Source organism: Epithele typhae (assembly GCF_022376455.1).
Source record: "Epithele typhae strain CBS 203.58 chromosome Unknown BXZ73scaffold_61, whole genome shotgun sequence".
In the NCBI taxonomy this organism is placed as follows: domain Eukaryota; kingdom Fungi; phylum Basidiomycota; class Agaricomycetes; order Polyporales; family Epitheliaceae; genus Epithele; species Epithele typhae.
Genome location: NW_025954252.1, coordinates 155,529 through 182,048, shown reverse-complemented (window position 1 = coordinate 182,048; position 26,520 = coordinate 155,529). Strand labels below are relative to the sequence as shown.

Sequence of the window (26,520 nt, the reverse complement as noted above, 5' to 3'; positions counted from 1 at the left end):
TACGCGAGACCACGCTCCCTTCTCTATTAGTGTCTTCCTTTCATGGCCCTCTTCGACGGCTCCGTCGGCCAGACGACGCTCTACGCGGTGGCTGCTTACGCCGCATTCCTAGTCTTCCGCAAAGTCACTACCCGTTCTCCCCTCGACAACGTCCCTGGACCAGCCCCCGACTCATGGCTTAGAGGTACGCCCTCCCCATTCAAAATCACGCGCACATACCCACCTCTTCTTCCAGGCGACTTCGGCAAGCTCTTCGCCCGCCAGCCTTGGGCGTACCGTCAGGGGATGAACCAACGCTATGGGCACGTCTGGACAATCCCAGGTATCGCAGGGGTCCGTCTTGCGTTGACTTCCTATTGCGCGCATCCTCACATCTTCTCCGCTTTCCGGTGCACAGAGCAAGTGGCTCAGCGTGTCCGACCCCAAGGCGATGCACGCTATCTTCATCAAGGACATGGACAATTATGAAGAGCCCAACGAGTGAGTGTACATCCCGCACCCCATGTTTCTTGCGTGCGCGCGCCCGGGTCTGTGCATGCCTGTGCTCACCGCGCGCGCCCGCAGGTCTTTCCTGCTCATGCTTGGTCCCGGTCTCCTCTCCATCAAAGGCACCCAGCACAGACGCCAGCGCAAGATGCTCAACCCAGTCTTCTCCACCAAGCACCTGCGCGACATGATGCCCCTCTTCTTTGCCGTCGTTCACAAGGTACGTCCTCCGTGGTGGCCCTCCGGAGCGCCGCGCTGATCGTCCGCGCGCGCGTTTGTTAGACATGCGATGCAATCACGAGCCGCGTCGAGGTCGCGGAGTGCTCGGCCCCCGAGATTGACATGCTCGGGTGGATGGGCCGCACGACGCTCGAGGTGCTCGGGCAGGCCGGCCTCGGGTACTCGTTCGACCCGCTCACGAGCGACCGCCCGGACGCATTCGCGAACGCGGTCAAGGACTTCTTGTGCGTCCGTTCTCCCGTGCGCCGTGCGCCTGCCCTCCCCCCAATGACTGAAACTCCGGACGCAGCCCGCAGCTCGCGCAAACACTCGTCAGCCGTCTCATTCTGCCCTACACGGAATGGATGGGCTCGAAGGAGTTCAAGCGCAAGCTCGTCGAGTTCATCGGCACTCAGAACAGCACGGTTCGCCGGCTAACGGAGATCGCAGATGTGATGCACGCACGCTCGGTCGAGATCTTCAAGGAGAAGAGCACGGCGCTTTCGCAGGGCGACGAGGCTCTCAAGCAGCAGGTCGGCGAGGGGAAGGATGTCATGAGCATCCTGCGTGAGTTGCTTGCATCATTTTGCTCGCGCACCGTGGTCGCTGACATGTGTGCTTCCAGTGCGCGCAAACATGCTCGCGTCGGAGGAAGATAAGCTGCCGGACGACGAGCTTATTGCGCAGGTCTCGTACGTGACGTCATTGTGCTGGTTGTGCGACGAGGCGCTGACCGTGTAACAGCACGATGATCCTAGCCGGTATGGACACCACCGCGAACACGCTCGCGCGCATCTTGGAGCTCCTCGCGCAACACCCTGACGTGCAGGAGCGTCTGCGCGAAGAGGTCATGCGCGCTTCTGAGCAGTACGGTGACGGCGAGATCTCGTTCGACGACCTGATGGCGCTTCCGCTGCTCGAGGCCGTCTGTCGCGAGACGTTCCGCGTGTACGTCTCCTTCCCCCCTCCCTTCCCGTGCGATCTGCTCACCGGCTACGCTCGCAGCTCCCCCGGGGTGACCACCCTCTTGCGCCGGACGGTCACCGACGTCGTGATGCCGCTTTCGACCCCAATCCGGATGCGCGACGGCACGCTCGCCGACGCGGTGCCCATCCCGGCCAACTCCCGGCTCTTCATCGACACCCTCTCGAGCAACTGCGACCCGGCGACGTGGGGCCCGGACGCGCAGTCTGGCGGCCGGAGCGCTGGCTCGCGCCCGTCCCCGCCGCGGTCGAGGCCGCGCGCATCCCGGGCGTGTACTCGCACCTGATGACCTTCATCGGCGGGAGCAAGAGCTGCATCGGCTTCAAGTTCGCGCAGCTCGAGGCCAAGGTCGTGCTCTACGCGCTCCTCCAGCGCTTCCGGTTCGAGCGCACGGCCGCGCCCGTCAGTGGAACTTTGCCGGGGTGCAGTACCCGAGCATCGGCGACGGCGAGCCGTGCATGCCGCTCAGACTCTCGCTGCTGCACGGGCGCAAGTGAGCGCTGCGTCGCCGACGCGTATTTATGAACTATCTGCGCTCTCCCGTCCGCTTGGCTTTGGCGTGTTGAAAAGCTCTCTTCGTTGTGTATGTCCTCTCTGTTTGTTGCGGGGATCGCACCTCCGACATCTGACGAGTTCAAGTAACCACGGGTGTCGTGGGTACATACGTGTACTTACAGCCTCTTCTCTAGCTCCGGCCGAAGACCTAGTACGGCGTATAATGTAGTGTAGTAAATGCAGAAGTATCTCCTTACGACGACATGGATTGAACAAGATGCGTGGTATAGACCTTGCACGTGATAGTTCAGAGTGTTCGGATAGTAGTGCGCTGCTGTGCAACCATACTGTATATTGTTATATATTCATCGGTGCGGGCTACAGGTACATGTCAGCCGTGGCCGGCCATGTTGTCTGCGGAAATTACGCATGGTGTTAGCGCATTCCTGACCGTGGCCGTCGCGGGAGCATTCTGGCACAAACCTTCCCCCCACGATCAGTACCATCCAAGCTCCTGCTGTGCGGCCTTCATCGGCTCATAGAGCCCGTGCTGGTCTCCGAGGTTGTAAGTCAGCGTCATCTTCTGTAAGATCGACGGCCCATCGTCCGGACTGCATTCGAGCTGTACAGTTGGGGTTAATGCGCGTCGCCCTTGCTGAATGCAACAACGCACCAGAGAAATGACGTCGTCAAGTAGATGAGCCTGTCCGGCCGACATCCCCAGTAGACCTACATAGTTCGCGTTGACTATGTGCACATGGAAGTGGTCTAGGCGAAAGAGGATCAGCGTAAGACCTATGGACACATTCCCTGTCGAGTGCATACAGTACGAGGGCTGGTAATGGATGAACATCCGCAAAGAGCCCGAAGCAAGACCCCACTTCTCCTGCGCTACGCGCGCTCCTTCGCGACGGATGCTGGTGAGCATCGGAATGTGCGCCTTCGTGAGGTCACGGAGGCTGCGAATGTTGCGGTTGAAGGTGATCGCCATGAGGTAGAGCGAGCCGATCGTCGTAAGATCCCACTTCATGTCGGGTAGGATAGGTATCCCACTTCCGGAGAGGGATCACGAAGAGAACTTTCTCTCTTCGACGTTCCGCCAGGATGTGTTCGACCCTGTCGCTGACTGAGTGCTACGAAGGCTAACAAGCGGTGTACTGACCATTGGGTCGAGATGGCGGGAAAGCAGTGATGTACGGCTTGACAATCCGATCGTACAAGTCGGGCGTTTCGTGGACCATCATGAGATCCTGCCTGGAGTACTGCGGCAGGGTTCATACGATTCTGTCGGGGAAAAGATGCCGGAGTACTAACCTTCCGGATGTGTACCTCCGTGGCGGGATGAATGATGTTGATCTTGACGTCGGGGTCCGGCCCCTTGGCCAGCCACCCAAAGAACCATGAGTACTGCACAACGGCAAAGTCATTATTCGGTTTCCCTGTATGTGTAGGTTGGCAGACACTTACGATGTCAGTGCTTTCTATCATGCGCGTGGTCGGAATTCCCGACAGCAGGCTTCCTGCGGACTCTCCAGAGAGAGCAGTCTTCTCGATGCGGACTATCGCGGTAGCGGACTCGTCCGAGTCGCCAATAGGCAGCTGACCAAGCAGCGTGAGGGCATGCGTTATAGGATCTGAGGGGAGGTCATTTCATGCTCCGCAACATTTGATCGAGACGATCCTGAGAGACTGACCTTCATTGAGGACCCGCTCGAGCTGGAACCTCTGAATAGCAGTGACACTAGTTATCATGGCTGATTAGGTGGGTGGCTCCTCCGAGGTCGGGAAGTTCGGCATGGACGTGGTACGGAGCATAGCTTGGCGGCAGGCTGTACAACTCGATTAGCCCTGCTAGCGCGCGGGGCTGTCAGGCGCCAATACGCGCACTCTTGCGGCCTCCGTTGTGCGTTTTGTTCCACCACAACCTTCTCATTCACCACCAGCCTACCCAATTCTGTCTGTACGACGCCAATTCCCCTGGCGACGCAAGCAGTCTTCTGCGAAGGACGTGAGCAAGTCTTCTGTCAACAGCATGAATTTGAAGCGGCGGGGCGCTGAGGCTAGCTTAGTGCTCGGAGTCGCTTGCTAGCACATTTCGTCAGGTGTGCTTTCAATGCATTGCATATTCTCGGCGTAGGAGCCGCATAAAGGCCCAACGAAGTCGGAGTCGGCTCCCCGTCTCAACGTCTGCGAAGCCGTCGACCATACGGTCCCCGTCCTTGCAGCGCTTCTCTTCTCATCTGGCAACGTTGCTTGCTCCCCCCACGCACGTTCGACCCTTCCCTGTCTTTACAACGCCTCGCACCCCGTATCCTCGTCGGACCCCTTCGACGCCTCGGAGATGTTGCCAATCCTCGTCGCGCTTGTTGCAGCGAGTCCTGTTGTCTTGGCGTCGCCTCTGCCGCAAGGTGGGTCTACGCGCCTTATCTCCATCTGCGACGCCACTGAGAGAGAGTTTTTCGACAATCGCTCAGCTCTTCGCGTCAATTCCGTTAGAACCGACTCGCGGAGTGACCCGGTCGATCTCGACCCCTACGCTCATTTGCCGCGCCTGACTTTTCGGGAGACGGCACATTCAAGATAACCGTCTTCTCCGACCTTCACTATGGCGAGAACCCCTGGGACGACTGGGGCCCGATCCAGGACATCAACAGCACGACGCTCATGAACACAGTGCTCTCCTCTGAAGCACCGGATTACGTGTGAGTGGCACGTACACCTGAGCAGGCGTCTTGTTCACTATTATTTCAGCGTGCTGAACGGGGACTTGATTACGGGCGAGAGTAAGTAGCGCGACTTACTTTCTTCCCTCTTCCTGGCCTCACCACTGCATTCAGACACCTTCCGCGAGAACTCGACAACACTCATTGACGCGATTGTTGCCCCTCTCAATTCGTTCAAGATCCCCTTCTCGTCCACCCATGGAGTAAGCATCTCCACGGCAACCTCCCCTGCTAAACTGAGATCACTATGACAGAACCACGATAACAGTGTCAACATCACCCATTCGGAGGAAATCAGGCGGGAGCTGAAGGTTGCACCTCTCAGTCACACGCGTTTCGCTCCAACTTGGGCTGATGGGGAGGGATATGGACCTGGCACCTATTGGGTTCCTGTGAGTCGTGTCTCACCGGCCGCTAGCCTTCCGCTCATTCGCCGCATGCAAGGTATACACGACAAAAACTGGTCAGTAGAGGCCGCAAAGCTGCTCTCATCAACCCCTAACATGCGACATAGATTCGAGTCCCTCACTCATCCTTTGGTTCTTTGACTCTCGCAGTAAGTGGCTCCTTTCTTTCATGTCGCACTTGTCCATATCTAATCTCTCCGTTCTCTGCAGGTGGATTCACTGAGGGAGTCAACTCCACGCAGGTGCCGGACTGGGTGGACGAGAATGTGGCTGATTGGATTAAGCTCAACGTTGCTGCCATGGACGCTGCATGGGGCCCGGCCGAGAGCGTCAACCGAGGCTCTCTCGCGTTTGTCCACATACCCCCGTAAGTTCGTCGCCAGTTTGCCGACGAGACTATCGTTCTAACACTGCGTTACATCCAGTCATGTCGTTCAAGATCTTCAGGAGAACCTCAACAGCACTCAGGACCCTGGTCTTAACGGTCAGGCCTTTCCTCCTTGTACCTGGCTTAGTATGTTGATGTCTTTTGCAGCTGATGAGCTTGGCTCTGGCTCCACTCAGTCAACTCAAGGACTGGGTACCGGGGCGGACGATCCGTTCTGGGACGCGCTTAATGCTGAAGTCAAGAACCTTCACGGTGTCATCTCGGGTCATGGTAGGCCCTGTATTTGATTCGCTCTGAACACAGACTGACAGCGATATCTGCCAAGACCACGGCAATGAGTGGTGCAAACGCGAGCCTTCCAAGAATGTCATCTTCTGCTTCGACAAGCATTCTGGGTAAGTCATGGCTTCTAACCTTTGTCGGAGTGCTTACAGTTCTCCAGATACGGTGGGTACAGCGGCACTGGCTGGGGCCACGGCGTGCGGAACATCGTTTTCCGCTCGCCCAACCCGAGCGTTGGACCAGAGACTTGGATTCGGATGCAGGAGGGTGATACCCATGCTCGTATCATCATGGATTCGTCTTACAATTGAGGATACATCCGACGATGCTACTCGTCCTACTGTCACTCTTTACTCCGTTTATGCTCATATCTCGTTCACGATGGAGTCATTATCTGGCGCGTCCGCCGTCGCCCTCGACGCGGGCGACCCAAGCCTACGGTGCGCGGCACCCTGGCCCTCCTCTCCTGCGCGTCCTGGCGTGTGGCGGTCGCGGAGGAGCCGCCCCCAGGCGCACTTCCCCGCACGCTCTCTGATGGACTGGAATGACGCGGTGGTGCGTAGGGTCGAGGTGCTCCGATCACAATCCACCAGGTCCGAGAAGGCGAGTCGGACTCTCGGCCTCACTCGACAAGACAAGTAGGGCCATGTGCGGTAAGTGTGGGCGCAGAGGGTGGCGAGGGGATAGTATCGTGATATACGAATGACGGTGTTGTATATACATGTGAACGAACAGTACGAAATGTGCGCATCAATTAGTCGGAGAACCGCGACGAGCATCGAACGATTCCCGATAGAACAGAGGCGACGCAAGATCGTCCATCTCGCACACACGTCCACCCAGCCTTCCTATGCCTTGCGGCGTTCCAGCGGGCTCTTTGGTGCGCAAAACTTATGGGTTGGGGGGTACGCACGCAAGCAGGCTGAGCAAACAATTGCACGACGTTACCTTGCACAGAACTGCTCCTGGCCTGTCTGATTCCATCGATGAGCTCGGATTGCAGAGGGGGCAGGCCGACATAGAGAAACAATGAGAGAGTGGCGGCGTGCCACGATCAAGAGGCGGGGGCGAGAACAATACAGGCGGCCTAAGCACGTGGCCGTATTGTCGCGTGTTTGGGCCATGAGCCGTGTTCGGGGGCGATTTCGAGTGGCCGTCGTCCCGTCCTCCGTTGCCATTCTGCCCCGCCGTCCTTGCTTTTCCGTGCTTTCTCTCCACCCACACCCACCTCGCGTCACTCTACGCCGTGTCCCCTGCTCCTTCCACCATGCCGCGAGTACGGGCGGCGAAGAAGCCCCCTGCAGATGGCCCAGCGCCCGCCTCCGTTCCCGATGCCCCTATGGCAGCGAAGAGACCACCCCCCAAGCGGCGCGTCAACTCGGACACCGCTGCGATGCCCCCCACTCCTCCCCAAACGACCCACAAGCGCAAGCGTCGCTCCCGATCTCGCGTCACCGACTCTTCATCTGAAGAATCCGACCAAGAGGTCCCAGAGCCCGAGTCGGATGGCGAGGAGGAGCGGCGGAGCAAGGCAGGCGAGGTCGCCGTAGGCCACAAGAAGCGGCGCACCCTCACCCTCGATGCGATTGCGGAGGAGCTCACCGACGCGAAGGCGGCCGAGGACGCGTTCTGGATGGGGGAGTCGAGCGCGAAGCCCTCCTCATCCAGTCAACCACCCCGCAAGGGGCTCAAGAATCGCGCCCCCACGCGTCCCCGCGGCCGCTCTCGCACTCGGTCGCCTTCCTCGTCCCCTCCCCCTGCGCCGTACATGCTCCAGAAGGGACACAGTGGGCTGATGTCCCCGCCGCCATCGCGGCGCGCGCCTATCGTCCCTCCTCGACCAGCCACGCCTCCCCCACCACGCGAGGAGAAGGAAAAGGGGAAGGAGCTTCCGGTGCGGGACTCGCCCAACAACCCGTTCCTCAATAACGAGTCCCCGGCTCCCATCCCCACGAGCGAGGATCTGAGCCCCCCTGAGCCACGTACCCCCAAGAAACACGCTGAAAAGCCTGTGTTGGCTTATGTCTTGTGAGTAACACGGCTCTTGCGGTATCCCATACGCGCTGAGATATCTTTATAGCCGAGGGACTCGGATGTACATGGCGAATCCGCATCTAGTACCAGAGGAAGTGGCGGCTGAAGTTGAGGCGCGCGACAACCTCCCGGTTGACCACCCCGAGTATGTTCCCTCTGAGGCGTGTCCCCCGAAGCTCCTCTTCCCCGGCACTCGCAAAGCAGACCTTAACCGCCGGCGGGCCCGTGCGGCAGTCCCAGAACCAGCCTCTCCCACTCCCGCGGCCGGTGTCCGCAGAGCTGGTTCGACTTCCAGCGACGGCAGCCGTGCTGCCGGACCTTCCAACGCGGTACCCGAAGTGGACGATGGCGCCATGGCTGCTGCTATGGCCAAGCGAATCAACGCCCGCATGCGCAAGGGTGTTTTCGCTGACGGCGAGGCCCCTCGGACCAGGTCAAGCAGCCGTGACAGCAGCGTCCATCCCAAGCTCCCGGAGAAGGACCGCAGCGATCCCGTGAAGCGGGCGTTGGGTCCCGTCCGCAAGTGATGCGTTTGAAGATGCTTACGATGAAGTTCTGGTGCTATGCAGGGTTATGCCGTATGTCCTTATGATCCTCCTCGTCCTCCTTGCTGTCCGCAGCTACACCTCGCCTGCCTTTTGTTTTCTCGCGTATCCGCCTATCCTGCGACACCACATCCTATCCACCCTCAACTACCTACCTCACCTTACCTCCTCACATCACCCACCTCACTTTATCCCCACCCTACCCGCCGTTCACTGTCCTCCCTGTGATACGCATCCGCTGCGACACCCTATTATGTTCTCCCTTCTCTGTGTACTTCTTCTCCCAGTGCTTTCTACGCTGCGTTGCATCTGCAACCTTCGTCTTTGAATCTCACGCTATGTCATGACTTCTCGATATGCCCCGAGTTACCGTATCTCCTCATAGTTGATTTGTACCTCATCGGGAGCGAGCACTAGGCTCGCTCGCGATTGTTTGTTCGCAAGCAATCCAACACACCTTTGCGTCACTCCTTACTTCGAGTAAACATGGCTTCAAAAGGTGGCTGCTGCCCATGAAAAACAGGTGGCAAATACGATTGCAGATCGGCACATCAGGAAAACAGTCATTGAAGCGCTTGGGCGCCCGCAGGCAGGCGCAGGGCGGACTCGCGAATTCTTTCTCTCATCCCACGACGATGTCGCTATGTGCATTGTGCACCCCCGGACCGTCCAACCCAATGGCCTCCGTATCACTTGATGATCCGAGCCCGACCTCTTCACAACCCCGAGACGCAAGCGGTTCCTGGTTCATTCGCCTGTGCAGCGCTATGTAAGTAGCGGGCGGTGGACTTCGTCTGTTCACCCCTGCTTCTTCTCCTTCTGACCACACAAACTAGTCCGAAGACGGGGCTCCGCACGAAGATCACGCTCGCCAGGCCCTCAACTCAAGTCTGATCATGCATTGAGCCAATAGGCCCTGGGTCACCTGGCCTGGCCTCCCTCGCGGACATGGCTCGGAGAAACGTACGCAGAGTGTCCGGTGAGCATCCTTGCCCGCCGCCTCGACGTCTGCAGCGGCCCGCAGCCTATTCATGGCCTCTCGTACGCGTATATAGCGCGCGCCCCCAACCGCCGCCGACTGATGTCGACGCGCCGTTCACCATGCTCCTCCCCACGGTCTCTCTTGCATTTCTCGGCGCAGCCAGTTTCCTCGTTCATGTTGGCTGTGCGCTCGCCTCCGACACACACGGAGTCACCTGGCGTCGCCAAAGCCACCCCGACGGCCACTGGGTCGCGGCGTGGACGTCAATGCCGCAGTTGACCGAGCCCGCGAACCTGCCCAACCCGCCTTTCAACACCTCCGGGCGCGTCTTCGCCAACTCCACCCTCCGCCAGACGATCCACGTCACCGCGAACGCGACCCGCATCCGCCTCCGGATCTCGAACGCGTTCGGCGCGACGGACTTGCCGGTCACGAATGTCACCCTCGCGCGCCCTGCCGGCGGTGCTGCGGGTGTGCCCACCATCGACACCTCGACGCTCGTCCCGCTCACCTTCAGTGGCTCGCCGGGGTTCGACATCCCGAACGGCGCGCTCGCGGTCTCGGACGCGGTCGACTTCAAGGTCACGGCCGGGACGGAGCTCACCGTCAGCATGTTCCTCGCACACGGGCAGGTCGGGAACTCCATCACGAGCCACCCAGGGAGCCGGACGACGACGTGGATGACGTTCGGGAACCAAGTCACTGCTGAAAATATCACCGGGCCTTCCGTACAGAGCGTTGCGCACTGGTGAGTTGCGTTGCACCTGTCTATGCACGCGTAGAACGGCCAAGCTCACACGGTCGTGCAGGTACTTCATCAGCGCGCTCGAGGCGTGGGTGCCACGAACGTCCACACCGTCGCCATCGTCGGCGACAGCATCACCGACGGCCGCGGCTCCGACGACAACAAAAACAACCGCTGGCCGGACCTCCTCCTCGCGCGCGCGCACGCCTCGCCCGACCCCCTCCTCCGCGCCCTCGCGTTCGGCAACCAGGCCGCGGGCGGGAACCGCATCCTCGCCGACGGCCTCGGCCCGAACGCGATCGGCCGCTTCGACCGGGACGTGCTCGCCCAGCCCGGCGTCCGCTTCGTCTTCCTCTTCGAGGGCGTGAACGACCTCGGGGTCGCCGCCGCGGACCAGCCCTCGCAGACCGCGATCGGGGACGCGATCATCGGCGCGATGAAGCAGCTCGTGCTCCGCGCGCACGCCGCGGGGCTCCCCGTCTTCGCGGCGACCATCACCCCGATGAACGCGCCCGGGTTCAACGCGAGCGTGCAGGCGTACTCGAGCCCCGTGCGCGAGGCGACGCGCCAGCGCGTGAACGCGTTCGTCCGCGCCGGCGGCTGGTTCGACGCGGTCGCGGACTTTGACGCGGTCGTGCGCGACCCGGCCGCGCCGAGCCAGCTCGCGGCCGAGTTCAACTCGGGCGACTTCCTCCACCCGAACGTCGCCGGGTACACCGCGATCGCGGACGCGTTCCCGCTGGAGATCTTCAACCGGTTTGTCGACGGGGTGGACGGGTTTGCGTGAGGGGGTGTGGTGCGTTCTAGGTTTATGTGTAACATCGACCACAACAAAAAACAGTTCGGGATCTGGAAGGCTGCGTGGAGTCCCGAGCTGTATGTACTTCGGAAGGTGTCGCGTGAGACTTAATTCATCTTGGGAGAGGGGAGAAGAGATTGGATGTTCGCGGCTCACCCTGGTACTATCACTCCCGGGGTGATTGGACAGCCCCTAGTGATTGGACAAACGCGAAGGGCGCCTCGTCCCCGCCCCGTCCTTGCACCGATAATCACAAGATTTTACACACAGATAGTACTGCTTCTCAGTTACCTATACATCGAGTTTTGTGTGTTTCTGTGGAGATGTCGTTCCGATCTGCAAACTCCGGTGCGGTGAGTGGCATTTCAGCATACCTTGATGCCTCTCGGCTCACACAAATTCAAGAGCAAAAGCTCTGATATTCTACACGATGTGTTTCGAGGATATTTAAAGTATGTATGAAATTTCTCCGAGACAATTTGTGGGTGTGGAAGCTGAGTCCAAGACGAGGGTCTCTGAGGAGGGTGACAGACGAGTGACAGAAAGCGCCTGCTGCCCATAAGTTGAAACTCCGACGCACTACCGCAAATCACGGCGAGTGGGCAGCCCGCGTCTCCCCGGCGCCAACCGAGCGGGGCTTGAGTCGGCAGCGCACGGCATTGTGACCCCGAACGTGACCGCTCTCGGAGGAATGTCCAAACACTAGGGTGGACGAAGTAAATCGACGGCCGCTCACGCAAGGCTTTTCGGTTCGACATAAAACTCTCGGAATAGTGAAAAGAACACATTCTCGACTCGTACCTTAAATTTCATTGTTATCGGACGTAGAGGGAGACGGGGGTGCATCGAACTTTCGTGGTCGGCGCTTGCCTGTCCAAACACCCCGGGAGTGATAGTACGCATTATCCCCACGGGCTGGAGCACCACGATCTCGACATCTTGGCGCGGGACGATCCCGTCAAACGGCCCGCCATCGATGCAGTCGCACTGAGATTTGAGGCGATTATCACGTCAGATACGGAGTCAACGTCATATAGCTGCCGTTTCTTCTGAGCAGTCATTCCGTGGTGACAAACAACCGCAAACATCGCTGCGACGCTTCAAGACACCGTATGCATAAGTACTCCGGGATATAACTTACAGGCACATTCCACATGCCCCCGTTAGTCCGATATGTGAGAGTGCGCGCGTTCATCTCTGTCGCTCCAGATGTCATGGTTCCCTCCGACTAGTAGTGATCACCTGGAGCTCGAAGCCGTGGCGGTCGTCCGGGTTGCTGCAGACACTTTCGCCGTCTTCTGTCCTGCCACGCCAGCTGGCATCCGCGTCGACCGCGAGCGAGCGCGACGGCCACAAACTAGGCAGGGCCGAGAGGCGTAGTGTGGAGCTAGCGCCGGAGCCGCCGCGCGCGCTCGCTTCGAATAAGTCGAGGATGAAGCGGCAGGTCAAGAGCACCGTCGTGCTGCACCGGGGCATCATTAGCAGGGGTTTTTGGAGCGTGGTAGCGGGAAAACGCACGCGGCGATCCCACCGACGAGAATAAACAAGAGCTAGACATGTGACATCAGCTTCGTGCTGTGGGGAGGTATCAAGCGTGTCACCTTAACGTTGTTGATGAAAGCGAGGTTGACGACGTTCATAGCGAGCAGTGCACTGGAAGCATAAGATGTGAACGACGAGAGCATAAGGCGGAGAGACGTATGGCCCACGCGAAGTATGCACACCTACAATGTTGGATGTGTCAACGGACGGACTCGATGACCCAACAAAACGTGGTTACCATTCTGAAAAAGGCTGTCGTGACGGTAACTCTGGCGTCCGCCAAATACTCGCCACGGACTTGCATGTCTCCATGTCAAGATAAGAACCAGAAGGTCGGAGACAACCCCGCAGGAACGCCCGATGATGATCTCTGTTTGGTGTAAGTCAAGAAACGTCTACCGAGGGAGAAAGCGATGACAGACCACTGTATAAGAAGTTGATCAGCCCAGGTTTGATTCACGATACGCCTTGGCCGCTCACTTGCGGAAGGACAGAAATTGCGAGTAATCCACGTCGCAGGCGGCGTCGATGTTGTTGAGTGTGGCCCGAGTCTTGATCGCCCCAAACTGAGCGGAGCCCAGGGTTGAGCTGGACGCAGTCAGTTGGAAGAAAGAATGGGAGCGCTCACAACCGAGGGAACGGCGTTCGCAGACCCCAGTGCGAGAACGAGGAAGGAGGTGCGTTTGCGTTGGCACAGCGCGTACGCTCGCAATGACGAGAACACTACGGCATATCGTGATTAGCCATCGGCAGAACTCAACTTTCGACGCAAGGACCCACCCGCGGAGGACATGATGACGACCGCAGCCATTGCAGAATAAGCCAGTGTGATAGCGTCACACCTGTGGGGCGATAACGCAGATCAGTGTGCGCACTGCAAACGAGCTGAGGCGCGAACAGGCGCAGCTGGGTGCGTACTTCTACCGGGTCAAGGGGGTGAGGCGTCTAGATTCTGTCGAGGCACGCGAAGGCTCTCACTGGTGATGACTTGCCCGGCCAAGAGAAGAAATTGAGGAGGGTGAAGACGGTGGCGGCCAACGAGGAGCAACGCATGACGACGTAGGTCGCGCTTGCACCCGTGATCTTCCTCCTCCAGATGTACTGAATCTCGCGATCCAGTGTGAGGATGTGGTCGTAGCTGACGACGGCTGGGAAAAAGACAAGGCGTTAGACACTTCTAATCTGCACTGTAGGTGTACCACCCACCCATGGCTCCGACCGCCACCCATTGTTCCTGAAGGCTGCCTCGCGTCCCTGAGCGCGCCAGGTCGCGGTACCATGAACAACTACGTACGTGAGGTGACTGCCCATAGCTGCGACCGGCGTTGACGAGGTGAAGCTAGGGCTGGAGAGCAGGGTGTAAGCGTCATGTGGGTGTTCTGTATGTCTGCGACCGAGAACCAGAGGTTTCTTATACCCGGGCCTTCACGCCGTTGCGGACCCGAAACTCTTTGAGCACTGAGCAGGGGCGAGTAAGTTGACTTGACCTAAGTTGGAGATTGTCTCATGGAGACGTCGGCGCGGAGAAGGTGTAAAGGGTGCATTGAGTAGGCCGATTTTTTGCTTCCCTGCACGTCATCAGTGTTGAGAGCGAGTTAAGCGGAGATCAAATGAAACGATGGGCAGAGTCGAGACAGACATGACAGCTCCGTTGCGGGGGCCCGGGGAGCACGTCGTGGTCCGAGAATGAATATTTGAATCGTCGCTAGCCTCCGCATCAGCTGCTTGCCACGTGCCCTCGGCTTTCTTGAGCCGCCTGCCTTCATGCCAAGTCCCGACTACAAACACTAGCACTCGGGCTGCGATCGATTTGAAGGTACGTTTAGGTCGCGCCTGGTCGTGCTGAGATCTTGAGACCACGCGCACGACGGACGGCTGCGGGAGCAACGTCGCCCTCAGCTCCCGCGATCGAGCTTCGCGGCAGGCTAGCTCATCCAAGCACGGGGAGTATTTCCGACGGCGCGTCATCGTCGCTGCTCACCCAAGGTGGCAGTTGACGGAAGCGAGCATGTGCCAAATGGACACAGACGTGCGTTCGCGTTCTCGTACTAGTGTACTAGTTGACTGCTGCGTGACATCGCAGCTACTTATACCGTTGGTTAGGAGTAAGTATCCCGCGAGCGGCGAGATTGACCAGGGTCGAGAGATCTATCTCTGCTGCCGCGACCCAATTCCGTGGTGTTGCGCGCCACTGCCAATTGACTGTCAACTTCTGCCAACTTCAACGCGCGCAGCAGCCACTGAGCAGCAGGCCTGGCATTGTGTGTCTGGCGTGTAGTATAGCCCGTTGTCTGCGCTCTACGCTAGCACACGCACCCACATGACACGACGCCGCTCCGCTAGTAAGTACTCAGTACTCGCGAGTACTCACGGCCGCTTCAACGTCAACGCAAGATGCCAAGAAGCCCGCGCACCTTGTCTTTGCGCGCCTCGATTCACGAGGTGTCACATTCACGTGAGGATCGTTGCACTTGTGACATTTGTTCTTGTGTTTCTGCCCACTGGCAAGAAGTTCGCGGAAGACATATGTTGCGCCTTTCTCTCCAGCACGGCCCGACAACACGATGATGTCACCACTCGTCCATGTCCAGCGGGGCGCCATCATGTGACCTCCCGGCTCTAGCTGTCCTCTCAGGCCTCCTTATCGCGATCGCGCCTTCCCACTCGCTATAAAGCTCAACGGCAGCCCGCGTCCGCCACGTTCGCACTCCCGCTCCGCGTCCACGCGCTCGCCTCTCGTAACCTCCACAGGCCACTGTCCGAGTCCAGCATGCCAGCCATCGAGTCCGGCAAGGTCCTCGTCTCCGGCGCGAACGGCTACATCGCCGTCTGGGTCGTCAAGACCCTCCTCGACCGCGGCTTCACCGTCCGCGGCACGGTCCGCGCGGAGAGCAAGGGCGCGCACCTCCGCACGCTCTTCGCCGACGCGGGCGACAAGCTCGAGCTCGTCGTCGTCGAGGACATCACCGTCGTGCGTCCCCCGCCCTTCTCCCTCTCACCCGCCACCCCCGACCCCCACCGACCCCGACGCAGCCCGGCGCGTTCGACGCCGCCGTCCAGGGCGTCGACGCCATCCTCCACACCGCCTCCCCCTTCCACTTCCACGCCGACGACCCCGCGGAGCTCATCACGCCCGCCGTCGCCGGCACGACCGGCATCCTCGCCTCCGCCGCCGCGCACGCCGGCCCGCGCCTCCAGCGCGTCGTCGTCACGAGCTCGTGCGCCGCCGTGCTCACCCCGGGCGACGCCTCCGGGCGCGCGTTCGCGGAGGCGGACTGGAACGAGGCGAGCGTGCGCGCGGTGGAGGCCGCCGGGCGCGCCGCGCCGCCCGCGGAGAAGTACCGCGCGAGCAAGACGCTCGCGGAGCGCGCCGCGTGGGCCGCGCACGCGGCCCTCCTCGGCGCGGGCGCGGTCGACTGGGACCTCGTCGTGCTGAACCCGCCGTTCGTGTTCGGGCCGGTGCTGCACGAGGTGCGCGACGCGGTGGGGCTGAACGAGAGCGCGCGGGACTGGTACGAGTCCGTCGTGAAGGGCGCGAAGACGACGGAGCAGCTCGCGACGGTCGGGTGAGTGCCCGTCGCGCGTCCCGAGTCTCTTGACCACACAGGAGGACTGACGGGACGGGGCAGGTCGTCGTACGTCGACGTGCGCGACCTCGCGCTCGCGCACGTCCTCGCCCTCCAGAAGCAGGACGCCGCGGGCCAGCGGATCATCGTCAGCGCCGGGCCGTTCAACTGGCAGAACTGGGGTGCGCTTCGAGCTGTATCTTGAGCGCACATTGAACCTGAGCTGACGCTTGACACCTCGCCAGTAACGATCGCGCACAAGCTGTACCCGGAGATCCAGGAGGGAGACACGTCCTACGACCCCGAGAAGGCTACGTACGCGATCCGGTACGTGCCCGACAAGGAGCGGGAGCTGCTCAAGACGCCGTTCCGGTCGATGGAGGAGACGACAAAGGACATCCTCGACGACTTCAAGGCGAAGGGGTGGCTGTAGGGCCTGGACGAATCCCCGAGGGAACTCTTGTATCCTTTAGACACCGCAGTGTAAACATATGTACTTCTATCAGTCCACATTAAAAGCCCGCAGTTTGTCTCCGGGTTCGTGCCACGCGCGTACAGCAGGTTGCGACGTTTCATGCGACAGTGACAACAGTGGGCGGGATGGTACTAGTTCTATAAATCGTCACAATTCGTGTATGTAAGGCGGAACGTTCTGACAATACAGCTACAGTTAATTCCGGTCCTAGTAGAAAGCGATGGACAGCGATAGGGTAAGTATATAGGGAGGGTCTTGGGGGACAGAGGTATAAAGGGTGAGTCAGTACACATATGCAGCGGAGACAGTTACGACGAGCGTTAGGGTATGTCAACAAGTGCGAGGATAGCGCGAATAAGGGTATGGGAAGGGGTCCGGGTCCGAGTCCTGATCCGAGGCGTCGAGCGGCGGATCCATCCATCCGAGCGTGCGTGCGAGGAGCGTGCGTGTATGTTGAGAATCCGTGAAAGCAAGTTCTACCGTAAGGTGAGACGAGGCGAGGCGACCTAGTTATCCTATCCCGAAGTGAAGAGGGTATTGGGTCGCGGTACCTAGTACCCACGCGGGAGTCTAGTGGGAGTCTGCAGGAGAGGGAGAAAGGAGATACAGCGCGAGGAGGCTCTAAAACGCCTGCCCGCGTCCGTCCAGCCGTCCGGCCATCTCCGTCGTCTCCGTGTCGCGGGACTCGAGCGACGGCCGCGGGAGGGTGTCCACCGTCGACGACACCGTCTGGATCGTCATCCGGCTGTCCTGCCGGTTGTTCACGAGCTGCAACACGAAAAACAACGCCCCGTCAGCCTCGTCCTCGCAACGCCGGTCAAAACTCCACTCACCCCGCCAATCGGCCGCGAGTAGTCCATGTCGTCCCGGAAGCTGATCGCGCCCTGGCTCCGCATCCCGTGCTGGCCGAGCAGGCCCAACCGCGGGTCGAGCAGCCCGTCCGGCGCGTGCGTGCTCGAGCCCTCCGTGAGCGCGGGGCTCGGCTCCGGCAGCGGGCCCAGCGCCAAGGCCCACGGCGCGCGCGCCGCCGGCACGGCGGGCGGCGCGGCACCCGCGGGGATCGACGACGCCGCGGACGTGCGCCGGAGGACGCCAGCGAGCGCCGGGCTCTGTGGGCGATATATGCTCGAAGGCCGCGGGGGCTCGGCCGCGGGTGCAGGCGCGGGCGCAGAGGCGAACGCGTGTGTGGACGCGCGCGGGCTCACGTTCGCGAGCAGGGTCGTGCTCGCGGACGGGGAGGAGACGGGCGCGGGGGAGGTCGAGGAGAGTGAGGTGATGCTGCCGCGGGCGGAGCGGAGGCGCAGGCCGCGGAGGGAGCGGTCGAAGAGGCCGCTGACGCGGCTGTTCCGGCGGTCTTCGCCCTCGTCGTCCTCGGTGGGGCCGCGGCGCCTGCTCGCGGCGCTGCTCTGGCGGTGTGTGGGCAGGAGGCTTGAGGGGGGAGCGATAGGCGGCGGGCTGCGTGAGAGCAGGGGCGAGTGCGGGATGAGCGGCTGGTGGCTGTCGTGCGAGCCGAGGTAGGCGCGGTGTCCGCTGGAACTGCCGTGCCCGCCTGACGAGGAGCCCGCGCCGTGGCCGTGCGCGGAAGACGAATGCCCGTGTGCGGAAGAGTGGTCGTGGCCGGAGGACCGGTCGTGGTCGTGCGACGACACGCTGGGATGGTAGGCGGAGTAGAGCCCTCCGAGGGCCGCAACCGCCGCAGTGTCCGACGCCAAGTCCGGGCTGCCCGTGGACTGCCGCATCGACAAGACGTCATCCGAGTAGACCGAGTCCTCGCTCGCAGGGCGCAGCACCGGAGAGGGCGACGACGGAGAGATCGGCGAGCCCTGCCGCATGGACTGATACGAAAGCGCCGGGTGGCCGCCGACCCACGTCGCGCCGTCTGCGGGGCCTGCACCCACTGCCGCGACGATCTCCGAGAGCGCGGGCGACTTGGGCGGGGGCGGGTGCGCCTTCGCGAGGTCGGGCTCGTTGAACTCCGTGGCGGAGCGGTTGGCGGGGTGCATGAGCATCGCGCTCTCGCCATCGCCGATCGGGTTGAGCATCGGGATGGGAGGGAGGAGGCCCCCACCGGCGGTGCCCTGGGCGCGGCCGTCAGCGCTGCTGAGGCTACTGTCGCCTTCCGCGCCGGGTGAGCCGGGGTTGTTTCCACCACGGAGTCGATCATACAACGGACCGCTGCGGGAAGCAGATCCGGCGCCGATGAAGTGTGTCTCCGAGCCGGGTGCTGCTTCGTCGTCGAGGGTCATCGCACGGTTACTCCAGTTGTTGAGGGCGGCGTTTTCAGCATGGCGTACACGGTGACGCCGGGAAGCAAAGATAGCCAACGCGAGGATGACGCCGGCGACAGCCACGCAACCTACGATCAACCCAGCTAGAGCCCCCTTGCTGTGAGCAAAGCTATCCCAGAGGTTTGTCAGCTGGTAGCATACATTCTAGGACTTTGTTACGCACACGTTCGGGTTATTCCCATCTCCTGGAATGAGGTTGCCGGTGGGGATGACCGTGGTGTACGTTTTGGTGGTCAAATGGCCGTTCGTAGTGAGCGTCGTAGTCTCCACAGTGGTGATGACGCCCGACAAGGTGCTTGAGCTTGGAGACAATACCGGCGGCGTGCTTGTGATAGGATCCGCGGTGAGGCTACTGTTCATGAAGTCAGAACTACTTCCCAAAATGGTGGAACTCGGCAGCATCACGGAGGAACTGGGAGCAACAGTAGGGAAAGACACGGAAGCAGATGTCTCGATGATCGAAACGGATGTCGGGAAGGACTGGGGAAATGACGACGGGAAGGAAACGGACAAGGATGTCGGGATGGAGGAAGGGATAGACACAGGGAGAGTCGTCTGCACAGAGATAGAAACCGAGGAAGCGGGAAGGCTCGTGGGGATCGACAAAGGCTCACTGGCGGAGATGGAAATGGGTACTGACGTTGAGATGGACGTCGGACGGGAGGATGGGAGGGATGTTGGTATGACGGTAGGAAGTGAAGTGGAAGCAAGGGTCGAGTCCGAAGTCGGGTTCGATGTGTCCGTATTCGAAATTATAGAAGTTGGTGGAAGTGCGGTAGAGTCCGAAGAGGGAAGAGGGCTCGTGTTAGTCGTTGCAGTGTCAGTGGTCGTAACATCATGAGTGGAGGTAGGTTCCGGGTCTGTAGAAGAAGGGGGCGAAGTGGTGGGTACGGTGGTGGAGGTTGGCTGCGCGGTCGTACGGGTAGATGGAGGCTCTGACGTAGGAGTTGCTGAGGTATCTGTGGAGGACGGGCCCGTGGCAAATGTATTCCCCACACCACTGGAAACCAACCGTGCATATGAGCCCTCGAAAACCGAGATAACCTTGTGACTACACAACGTGCAGGATGAAGCTCATGAAATTCTAACTAAAAAGAACTGCGGGAGGGGAGAAACAAGAAGTAAATCAACAAGTGAGAACTCACGTGGACGATCCCGTTTCACTGCGGGTGGTCGGTTGCGACGTTGACGCCAACGTTTCGGTACGAGAGCTACCGGTTATGGTCGTAGTGTCGATGATGGACGACGTGTCGGTGGAAGTGGCACTTTTCGACGTATGGGTTGAGCTTGTGGACGTCTCTGTAGCGCCTTCCGACGTTTGTGTGCTGGTTTTCGATGACCCGGTAGTACTTGCTGACGACTCGGTCGATGTAGTACTTGTTGACGTGCCCGTCGAGGTGGTGCTGGTCGACGTGTCGGTCGACATTGACGTTGTACTCGACGGAGTATTGGTGAACGTTGTGCTTGTGGAGGCCATCGTCGCGGTGTCCGAGCTCGTCAACGTTGTCGAAACTGAGGTAGCTGTCGACGTGTCCGGTGTTGACGTGGTAGTGGTCGACGTAGTTTCAGTCGAGGTGGAACTTGTCGTTGACGTCGTGGTGTCCGTGATCGACATAGACGAGTGTCCGTTGTCTGTCGCGTGAGAATAGACCACATGTGAATGTTGGAGAGAACAAACGGGAAGTGTGATTAGCCACATCATCTAGGGGCGTGAATCAATGGATGCAGCACGTACAGGTGCGACAGTCGTACTCGGACTGTGGTTTGGCTCGTCGAAGACTAGGGTGGAGAGGTACCATGAGTGAGCGGCGTGGGCAAGCGACCACGAATGACGTACTGGCGTATCCGTGGAAATGCAGCGCTTGTTGAACTCGCGCGGTGGACTGTCGGAGCGTGGGAAGCTGGAGATGCTGGATGTCGAGTCCGTGCCGTGGCAACCTGACGTCCTGGCCACAGATGGAGGTAGGCGCCAGGTGGAGTGTCTGGTGGAGCGGGAGTTGGCGATGCCAGCAGATCCCAGTCGGAGAGGGAAGTCGTAGGGATAATGCCAGCCTCGATCTGTGGAATCGAGAACAGACCGAGCGCGAACAACGCAAAGACTGCAGACCAACGAAGAGTGGATCTGAAAGGCCAAATTAGACACGTTCTGATCGCAGAGGTCCACAAGAGAACGGCTGAGGGAAAAAACCGGAGGCACCCATCGGGTACAACACACGTCCACAAGGTCACCTTCAACAGCAAGCGGTGAAGAGCGACCCGTTTCTGAGGTTCGGCAGTGCTGTATGTATGCGCGCCATACTGGTAGCTGTGATCGCGGCAAACACTCACCGAGCGCCATGCAAGCGACCGTGAGTTTGTTCGCTTGTTCTCCTGCGATGGGCCGCTTTCCGGGCAGCGGAAGGCCGCTCTTGTGGGAGGGCGCGAGAGGGCACAGCTGTATGCGATTGCATCCGCGAGCGCGACGGAATGCGATCGGCGCGGCTTCCCCGCGCCGTAGCGCGATCGTGGATGGTACGGCGGACGATGGAGAGCGTCGCGTCGGTGGTTGGGGAGGCGTCGAGAGGGCGTGGGGGAGAAGAAAGACAGGGCTCCCGAAGGGCGTCGGGGCGGGGGCGTCCAGCGTCAGAGGGCTTGACCGCGGGGTCGTGCAATCGAGAGGAGGAAGGACAGGACGGGGAGGAGGGTCGGAGAGAGGCTTGTGTTTGTCGTCGGGGTCGTAAACGGGAAGGGGAGGTCATGCGAGGGGCGGAAGAGGATGGGCGGGAGGAAGCAGAGGCGCAGTGGAGGTCGTTAACGCACAGCGAGCGGGCGCGAGGCTGTTGAGTACGCATGCTCGTGGGCAGGATGCGCGGGGGGGTCGCAGCGAGCGGGTTGGCGGGCAACGAAGAGGATGCGGGGGGAGTGCCGGCGCACGGGTTGTGGAGGGGGCGTTGAGGGGGTTCAGAGAGGCGACATGAGGAGAAAGAGAAGTTATTGGGAGAGAGGGAACGAAGTGGGGAGGAGCGGCCCCGCGGTGGAGCGCACGGCCACGCACGAGAGGGTGATACGTCAAGCGGGCAGCCAATTCCCGAAAGGCTGAAGCCCGTCGGTTGGGGAGGTCGAGGTGGGCCGCGCAGGTGACCGGATGGCAGAGAGCGTCGAAGGAAAGAGAAAGAGCGGCAGAAAAGTGGCACCGGCAGCAGCCTCGCGAGACGGACGAGAACGGCGCTTCCGTCCACCCAGTGTGCGCCGGGCGCTCGGGCCCCGTGCGTAAACCTTGAAGTACGAACAAGCACCCTTTCCCTCGTCTCCCAACCCGCCTCTCACACGAGCCACGATGACTACCAGCACGTTCGCCTCGTGCGTCCAGCCCCGCACCCCCGAATGGCATACTTGCTGCTCCGTCAATATTCGAGAGCAACGAGCCGGTTCACTGTCACCATGCTCTCATTCTCTGCCGCCCGCGGCACGGTTCGGCCATTCTTTCCTCACGCCTGCCGAGTTGGAATATGTCGGCGTAAGTACACCAGCCCACACCTTCCGACTTCCTGAAATCTGATCGTCTATGAATTTAAAATAGGATGTCCGTCTGTCGCTCTCGGTCACATCTTACGACAAGTGACAACGCAGCGGTTGCGCTCCTCCCTACGCATTCCGTGTTGCGACCTGACCTCTGGTCTGCCCATCCGCCCCCATTAACCCCGACGCCATCCGCATCACACGCCAGAGGCTCGTTTCAGTTCGTGATCCATGATTTTCGCGCGCTCGGAGGCAAAGAGATCGCACGGCGGGTCCGCTCGTCCCCAGTCGAGATTCAACACAGTTGCCAAAGACTCTAAAGACAGACACGCTCTTGAACAGCGGGAAACTCCCCCACGAGCCCCCGGGCACCTCGGGTCAGATCGCCTATGTCCGCCCCGAGGACGGCCTCCTCGCTGAATGGGCATCATCCCGGCGCTGAGGAAGCAACTGTGTGCCGCATGCTAGCGCTGTGTATAGTGTGCGGGGCTTGTGCTGGCCACGATGTCATGTACGGTTTCGATCCCTGGGTTCTGGGTTTCCTCCCGGGCGGTTCAACATGTACCCTGGTCGCCGCTGCGATATAGCGGACGAACGTGGCATATCGTACGCAAATTTGATGCCTGTGCTTACTGCGCTGTGTTATCGAAGCGCTCCGATGGGTAGCGAGGGAACGTTCTGGGCCGTCGAGATGTTCTGTCTTGCTGTAGCTGGTAAGTATGTACCGCCGTGTGGTCGTGTGTCTTGGGCCTCGGGCCTGTATTCACTGCCAATAAGCTCCGAGTCCGCATCACTGGTCAGTCCCCGGGGCTTGCTGAGAACGATCCGTTGTTCACATGTCGTACAACAATGCAGTCCCATACCCACCTAATGCCTGCCACCCATGCAACCTCACAGCCAGCCGCGCAATGCATAGTCGGCCAACATGTCCTTCACCATCTCCTCTTTGCTTCTATACTTGACCATCCCCAGAATTTCTTGCGCAGGGCGAGTGTCCGCCCGAATGAGGTACTCGGCACTCGGATCGTAGGGATCTTCGAGAGGAGGCGCCTTGCTCGACTCCTTTGCCACGAGCAGCCCTTGTACCGACACATCAGCACCCACAACCACCGAAAGGTAACTGAAAACGTACTGAAGTCCTCCCATCTGAACGGACCCTCTGCGACGAGGAACCGCTGGCCGCCCGCCGCAGGAATGGTGGTGGTCAGCAGCAGCGCCGTCGCGAGGTCGCGCGCGTCGATCCACGAGTGCCTTCAACCCGCCGGTCAGCGGTCAGCAACTGTCCCGAGCCCTCGAGTTGGCTCGAACACTCACGGCACCCCGACCGGCTTCCCCTCGAACACCGTCCTGTGCCAGTACTTGTTCGACTCGTTCATCGTCTCCGGGCCCCCACGCACCTCGTGCATCACCGGCCCAAACACCCACGGCGGGTTCACGACCGCGAGGTCCCACGCGCAGCTCCCCCCGCCCGCCGCCTTCGCCTCCCCGTACGCCGCCCACGCCGCGCGCTCCGCGGCGACCTTGCTCGCGCGGTACTTGTTCACGCCCGTGCTCGCGCGCCCGAGCCGCGCGACCTCGGCCGGGTCGCCCTCGTTCCAGCACGCGCCGTCGTACACCCGCGCGCGCGCGTCCGGGCCGGACACGGGCGCGCGCGGGTCGATCACGGTCGCGAAGGAGGAGAGGAGGACGACGCGGCGGACGGAGGGCGTGCGCGCGGCGGCGCGGAGGGCGGAGACGGTGCCGCGCTCGGCGGGGACGATCGCCTCCGCGGGCTCGACGGCGAGGAGGTTCACGGGGGAGGCGGTGTGGATGATCGCGCTGGTGCCCGCTGCGGCCGCGTCGAACGCGTCGTCCTAAGTGGGCGGACGTCAGTAGGATGAGGAGGTGCAAAAGGTGGGAGCGCACGAGGGTCATGTCGGGGATGAGGGCGATCTCGAATCGATCACCGTATGTGCTGAAGACCTTCCTGAGGTGCTCGGCCTTTCGCTCCTCACGGACTGTGCCTCGGACGGAGAACCCGGCGTCGAGGAAAGCTTTGACAGTCCAGGTAGATATATAGCCGTTCGCGCCAGTGATGAGGACCTTGCCCGAAGTGACTGCTGGCATTTTCAGAAAGGGATATTGGGAAGTGGTTGTGGGTATTATTGAGTGGTAGTCGGATGGAGTGGGCGGGAGTGTGAGTTATGTAGCTAGTCGTCTGCGTCGAGAGTGGCTTTTATACCTTGAACCCTCACATGGCGTACGAATATGCAAGCGGGCCACGATCGAGTCATGGGGAATTTCCATCCATACTCGGAGCGCTATGTGGCAAGCCATAGATTGGCAGCACATGCGTTTTATTGCCATTCACCGGTCGGTACATGCCTCCTGCTTCGAATTTCCTCTGAGGGTGCGCGAAGGCTTGCTCTGCAAATTGAAGTAATATATAAAACGGACTCAGCTGGGGATTGGAGGGCCAGTCCGAGACTTGGCACCGGAAGAGAGCCGGGTCGAACGACTTACAAGCCGAAGCAGAGTACGAGCATGGGGACCGATTGTGGACTTGTAGACGTCGCGGCTCGAAAAGGAGGAGTAGCTTGAACTTGAAGGGAGGAGTTAGCGGATAGCGTCGGATTTGGTCGGGACTCGACTTTGGCGAATTTCAAACTCGTTGGCACTCCGGCCCGATCGGGCCAGTTGGCACGAGTTCGCGACTGGCAACCGTCGGTGCGTACTAGTAGGCGATTCATACATCTCTCTCTCCCAAGAGCCACGTCCATGTCCTCTACGTGACTGTCCCTGCCTCAATCTCGGAGAAAATGCATACAGATTTTTTAATTGCCTTCAATCATCTAACATTTCTAATCAGTTAAATGCCCACCCACGTGCAGCGTAGTCTGCGATGATGTCCTTCATGGTCTCCTCTATACTGTGATATTTGGTCATTCCAATCACCTCGCGCGCCCTGTTGGAGTTGATGCGGGTTTCGTACGTCGCCGACGGGTCATAAGTCGGAGACACCGAATGCGCCTTGGAAGAGAATTTTCCCGCAGCGAGGCCTGCAAATCATCGTCAGGAGGCCGGCGGACAACGAACGGTGCGATGCGTACGTACCCCAGTCCTCCCACCTAAACACACTATCGCAAATGAGCAGCCTCTCACCTCCCGCCGCAGGACTAGTGACAGAGAGCTGACAGGCGCGGGCGACGTCGCGTCCGTCCGTCCAACAATGCCTGAGATCCCCCGTCAACGTAATGCTTCGATGGAATGTGGATGCGGCCACTCACGGCTTCCCCAACATAACGCCCTCAAAAACGACCTTGTGCAGATACAAGTTCGAGCCGTTCAGCGTCTCGGGCCCACCGCGCACCTCGTGGATCGTCGGCCCAAACACCCACGGGGGCACGACGACGGCCAGGTCCCAGCGGAGCTCCTCGCCCGTCGCCTCCGCCTCCGCCTTCGCCGCGCGGAAGTACGCCCACGCCGCGCGCTCCGCGTGCACCTTGCTCGCGGCGTACTTGGCGAGCTGCCCGGCGCCGCGGCCGAGGCGCGCGACCCGTCGACGTCGGCGTCGTTCCACATGCTCTCGTCGTACACGCGCGCGCCCGTCGCGGCGCGGTCGACGACCGCGGCGAAGGACGAGACGGTGACGACGCGCCGCACGGACGGGGTGTGCGCGGCGGCGCGGAGCGCGGAGAGCGTGCCGCGCACGGCGGGCTCGATCTCTTCGTTCGGGTCGTCGGCGTCGAGGTTGACGGGGCTGGCGGTGTGTACGATGGCGTCGACGGCGGCGGCGGCGGCGTAGAACGCGTCGTCCTGTGCGGTGAGCGAGGTGGGTGAGCTTTCGTCGAGATGCTGGGACCGTGAAAGTCACCTGGGTCATGTCTTCCACAGCGACGAACTCCAGCTTGTCGCCGTACGAGCTGAAGACGTCCATCAGGTGAGCTCCCTTGCTCACATCGCGGACGGTGCCTCTGACGGAGAAGCCGGCTTCAAGGAAGTATTTGACAATCCAAGCTGCTATGTATCCGTTCGCGCCGGTAACAAGAACCTTGCCTGAAGCTATGGCCGGCATGTCGAGTG

The 26,520-nt window shown here is 60.6% G+C and overlaps 11 protein-coding genes across 11 annotated transcripts; 5 read left to right on the top strand and 6 right to left on the bottom strand.

Annotated features, from left to right (window-relative positions):
- Nucleotides 1–42: 42 nt before the first annotated feature.
- Nucleotides 43–2,186, top strand: BXZ73DRAFT_105146 (cytochrome P450; the record flags this gene model as incomplete). The annotated part of the gene is made up of 11 exons (XM_048016153.1): nucleotides 43–184; nucleotides 236–333; nucleotides 398–480; nucleotides 565–706; nucleotides 769–950; nucleotides 1,016–1,272; nucleotides 1,331–1,397; nucleotides 1,450–1,653; nucleotides 1,711–1,810; nucleotides 1,858–2,091; nucleotides 2,118–2,186. 11 exons carry the CDS (start codon nucleotides 43–45, stop codon nucleotides 2,184–2,186), a joined length of 1,578 nt encoding a protein of 525 aa, XP_047874042.1.
- A 494-nt stretch (nucleotides 2,187–2,680) lies between these two features.
- On the bottom strand, nucleotides 2,681–3,936 carry BXZ73DRAFT_92171 (scavenger mRNA decapping enzyme; the record flags this gene model as incomplete). Its single annotated transcript, XM_048026268.1, has 8 exons — nucleotides 2,681–2,806; nucleotides 2,858–2,952; nucleotides 3,010–3,208; nucleotides 3,238–3,317; nucleotides 3,347–3,446; nucleotides 3,499–3,591; nucleotides 3,652–3,818; nucleotides 3,879–3,936. 8 exons carry the CDS (start codon nucleotides 3,934–3,936, stop codon nucleotides 2,681–2,683), a joined length of 918 nt encoding a protein of 305 aa, XP_047874041.1.
- A 589-nt stretch (nucleotides 3,937–4,525) lies between these two features.
- Nucleotides 4,526–6,295, top strand: BXZ73DRAFT_105143 (Metallo-dependent phosphatase; the record flags this gene model as incomplete). Its single annotated transcript, XM_048016152.1, has 12 exons — nucleotides 4,526–4,592; nucleotides 4,751–4,886; nucleotides 4,936–4,967; nucleotides 5,022–5,110; nucleotides 5,162–5,299; nucleotides 5,352–5,370; nucleotides 5,422–5,463; nucleotides 5,525–5,681; nucleotides 5,740–5,798; nucleotides 5,850–5,972; nucleotides 6,028–6,097; nucleotides 6,145–6,295. 12 exons carry the CDS (start codon nucleotides 4,526–4,528, stop codon nucleotides 6,293–6,295), a joined length of 1,083 nt encoding a protein of 360 aa, XP_047874040.1.
- A 956-nt stretch (nucleotides 6,296–7,251) lies between these two features.
- BXZ73DRAFT_52836 (uncharacterized protein) lies at nucleotides 7,252–8,545 on the top strand (the record flags this gene model as incomplete). Its single annotated transcript, XM_048020882.1, has 2 exons — nucleotides 7,252–8,012; nucleotides 8,065–8,545. The coding sequence occupies 2 exons, from the start codon at nucleotides 7,252–7,254 to the stop codon at nucleotides 8,543–8,545; spliced, it is 1,242 nt and encodes a 413-aa protein (XP_047874039.1).
- Nucleotides 8,546–9,811: 1,266 nt separating this feature from the next.
- On the top strand, nucleotides 9,812–11,077 carry BXZ73DRAFT_92168 (extracellular GDSL-like lipase/acylhydrolase; the record flags this gene model as incomplete). The annotated part of the gene is made up of 3 exons (XM_048026267.1): nucleotides 9,812–10,293; nucleotides 10,355–10,393; nucleotides 10,423–11,077. 3 exons carry the CDS (start codon nucleotides 9,812–9,814, stop codon nucleotides 11,075–11,077), a joined length of 1,176 nt encoding a protein of 391 aa, XP_047874038.1.
- Nucleotides 11,078–12,301: 1,224 nt separating this feature from the next.
- On the bottom strand, nucleotides 12,302–13,442 carry BXZ73DRAFT_105140 (uncharacterized protein; the record flags this gene model as incomplete). The annotated part of the gene is made up of 6 exons (XM_048016151.1): nucleotides 12,302–12,551; nucleotides 12,608–12,639; nucleotides 12,691–12,742; nucleotides 13,112–13,197; nucleotides 13,260–13,354; nucleotides 13,412–13,442. The coding sequence occupies 6 exons, from the start codon at nucleotides 13,440–13,442 to the stop codon at nucleotides 12,302–12,304; spliced, it is 546 nt and encodes a 181-aa protein (XP_047874037.1).
- Nucleotides 13,443–13,576: 134 nt separating this feature from the next.
- BXZ73DRAFT_105139 (uncharacterized protein) lies at nucleotides 13,577–13,942 on the bottom strand (the record flags this gene model as incomplete). The annotated part of the gene is made up of 3 exons (XM_048016150.1): nucleotides 13,577–13,779; nucleotides 13,838–13,872; nucleotides 13,926–13,942. The coding sequence occupies 3 exons, from the start codon at nucleotides 13,940–13,942 to the stop codon at nucleotides 13,577–13,579; spliced, it is 255 nt and encodes an 84-aa protein (XP_047874036.1).
- Nucleotides 13,943–15,401: 1,459 nt separating this feature from the next.
- BXZ73DRAFT_80515 (NAD(P)-binding protein) lies at nucleotides 15,402–16,630 on the top strand (the record flags this gene model as incomplete). Its single annotated transcript, XM_048023300.1, has 4 exons — nucleotides 15,402–15,602; nucleotides 15,665–16,197; nucleotides 16,261–16,379; nucleotides 16,443–16,630. 4 exons carry the CDS (start codon nucleotides 15,402–15,404, stop codon nucleotides 16,628–16,630), a joined length of 1,041 nt encoding a protein of 346 aa, XP_047874035.1.
- A 663-nt stretch (nucleotides 16,631–17,293) lies between these two features.
- Nucleotides 17,294–21,298, bottom strand: BXZ73DRAFT_105137 (uncharacterized protein; the record flags this gene model as incomplete). The annotated part of the gene is made up of 9 exons (XM_048016149.1): nucleotides 17,294–17,440; nucleotides 17,506–19,069; nucleotides 19,124–19,312; nucleotides 19,575–19,759; nucleotides 20,205–20,481; nucleotides 20,696–20,739; nucleotides 20,798–20,861; nucleotides 20,915–21,059; nucleotides 21,289–21,298. 9 exons carry the CDS (start codon nucleotides 21,296–21,298, stop codon nucleotides 17,294–17,296), a joined length of 2,625 nt encoding a protein of 874 aa, XP_047874034.1.
- A 2,051-nt stretch (nucleotides 21,299–23,349) lies between these two features.
- On the bottom strand, nucleotides 23,350–24,564 carry BXZ73DRAFT_52805 (NAD-P-binding protein; the record flags this gene model as incomplete). Its single annotated transcript, XM_048020876.1, has 4 exons — nucleotides 23,350–23,537; nucleotides 23,591–23,709; nucleotides 23,773–24,311; nucleotides 24,364–24,564. 4 exons carry the CDS (start codon nucleotides 24,562–24,564, stop codon nucleotides 23,350–23,352), a joined length of 1,047 nt encoding a protein of 348 aa, XP_047874033.1.
- Nucleotides 24,565–24,804: 240 nt separating this feature from the next.
- On the bottom strand, nucleotides 24,805–26,512 carry BXZ73DRAFT_80512 (NAD-P-binding protein; the record flags this gene model as incomplete). Its single annotated transcript, XM_048023299.1, has 7 exons — nucleotides 24,805–24,864; nucleotides 24,961–25,039; nucleotides 25,319–25,496; nucleotides 25,552–25,565; nucleotides 25,725–25,963; nucleotides 26,002–26,253; nucleotides 26,312–26,512. The coding sequence occupies 7 exons, from the start codon at nucleotides 26,510–26,512 to the stop codon at nucleotides 24,805–24,807; spliced, it is 1,023 nt and encodes a 340-aa protein (XP_047874032.1).
- Between the last annotated feature and the right edge of the window lie 8 nt (nucleotides 26,513–26,520).